This window comes from Sinocyclocheilus rhinocerous, unplaced genomic scaffold, assembly GCF_001515625.1.
Source record: "Sinocyclocheilus rhinocerous isolate Xijiao unplaced genomic scaffold, SAMN03320098_v1.1 scaffold1404, whole genome shotgun sequence".
NCBI classification, from domain to species: Eukaryota; Metazoa; Chordata; class Actinopteri; order Cypriniformes; family Cyprinidae; genus Sinocyclocheilus; species Sinocyclocheilus rhinocerous.
Genome location: NW_015642506.1, coordinates 37404 through 38873, shown reverse-complemented (window position 1 = coordinate 38873; position 1470 = coordinate 37404). Strand labels below are relative to the sequence as shown.

The 1470-nt window shown below is 49.6% G+C and overlaps 1 protein-coding gene across 1 annotated transcript in view; it reads left to right on the top strand.

Annotated features, from left to right (window-relative positions):
* Positions 1–10: 10 nt before the first annotated feature.
* LOC107755918 (uncharacterized) overlaps positions 11–1470 on the top strand; it is a 4087-nt gene continuing 2627 nt past the window's right edge. The window contains exon 1 of the mRNA XM_016572882.1: positions 11–1470. This exon is cut by the window's right edge and continues 1 nt beyond it. Coding sequence (XP_016428368.1) covers positions 11–1470 — 1460 coding nt within the window.

Genomic DNA, 1470 nt, shown 5'->3' with positions numbered 1-1470 from the left:
GATATTAGCCATGGCGAATACACACAGAGCACCTAAGCAGTGGTGCCTAACGAAAGTTGAGACTGTGAATTCATTTGAGAACTGGCGTCAGAACCTTGTTTACACGTTGTCATTGGACAATGAATTCGCTCCTTTTCTAGTTGACGGCGCGCGCTGGGAAAAGAAGACAAGGGCTTCACCATTCAGAGGTTTTACCGATGACGACGACGATGATGTTCCCGCGGCGCAACGGCGCACGCGCCAACAAAAGGTCAGCATGCTCGAGCTTATGCTGGGGCAGATCGCTAACTACTGCCCTGTTATTTCCCGAAATACTATTGTTAAAAACTCCACATGCATTAATCACATATGGCAGACAAACAGACTACATTATGGATTCCAATCAACTGGTGCACATTTCATTGGCTTTGCTGCTATTAAACTTGAGTCTAATGAAGGGCCAGAGGATTTGTACCAGATATTAATGGCTTTTGTTGAGGACAATTTACTACGCAGAGACTCTGGCATTACTCACGGAGGTGAAGCCATTCTAGAGGATGAGGAGCTCTCTCCCTCGATCGAAAACTTCATTGTTCTAACTTGGCTTCGTCTTATACACAGCGATTTGCCAAAGCTTGTAAAGCAGAGGTATGGCACGGAGTTACGGTCACGCACCCTGGCATCCATCAAACCAGAGATATCTCAGGCCCTGTGTTCATTACTAGATGAGCTACAGTCGTCAGAGGATGCCAGAGCTATGCGCACAGCCGTTTCTAACCCTCCAAGACAGAAGCTTGCTGCACTGGGTCGATCTAGGAAGTCCTGCCCACTCTGTAAGGAGGCTCGCAGACCGGACAATCACTTCCTCAGTAAGTGCCCTTTCCTGCCCCCTCCAGACAAAGCTTTCATTGCCAGGGCGCGGCAAGTTGCTGGCTCTCCATGTCACTCCGACGGCGAGTTCGAGGATGACAGCAAGGACATATCCTTCAATCCTAAGGCGGTACAGCGCGTTCACATTATGCAGTCACCCTGCCTCGAGGCTTTCCATGGTCACGTCCCCGTTAGGCTGACCATCGACAGTGGTGCAACTGGAAACATGATAAGGGCAGCATGTGCCACCAAACTGGGCCTTAAAGTCTCCAGCAGTACGCAGTCAGCTCGTCAGGCAGATGGCTCCTCTCCATTGAAGGTGGTTGGAGAAACACGCACACATTTTCAATTAGGCGGGCACATGCTCTTTTTTGATGGACTTGTGGTAGAAAATTTGGATTCGGACATTCTCGCTGGCATCCCCTTTATGGAATGTAATGACATTTCTATCCGCCCCGCTAGACATCAGGTCTGTGTGGCATCAGACACATACGAGTATGGCGTCAATCGGACGCATGGAGACAGACATGCTATTCGGCGAACTCATGTGCTTCGTGCTACCTCATCACATACTGTGTGGCCTGGGGACTTTGTCGAACTTGAACTTCCAGCAGAACTTGC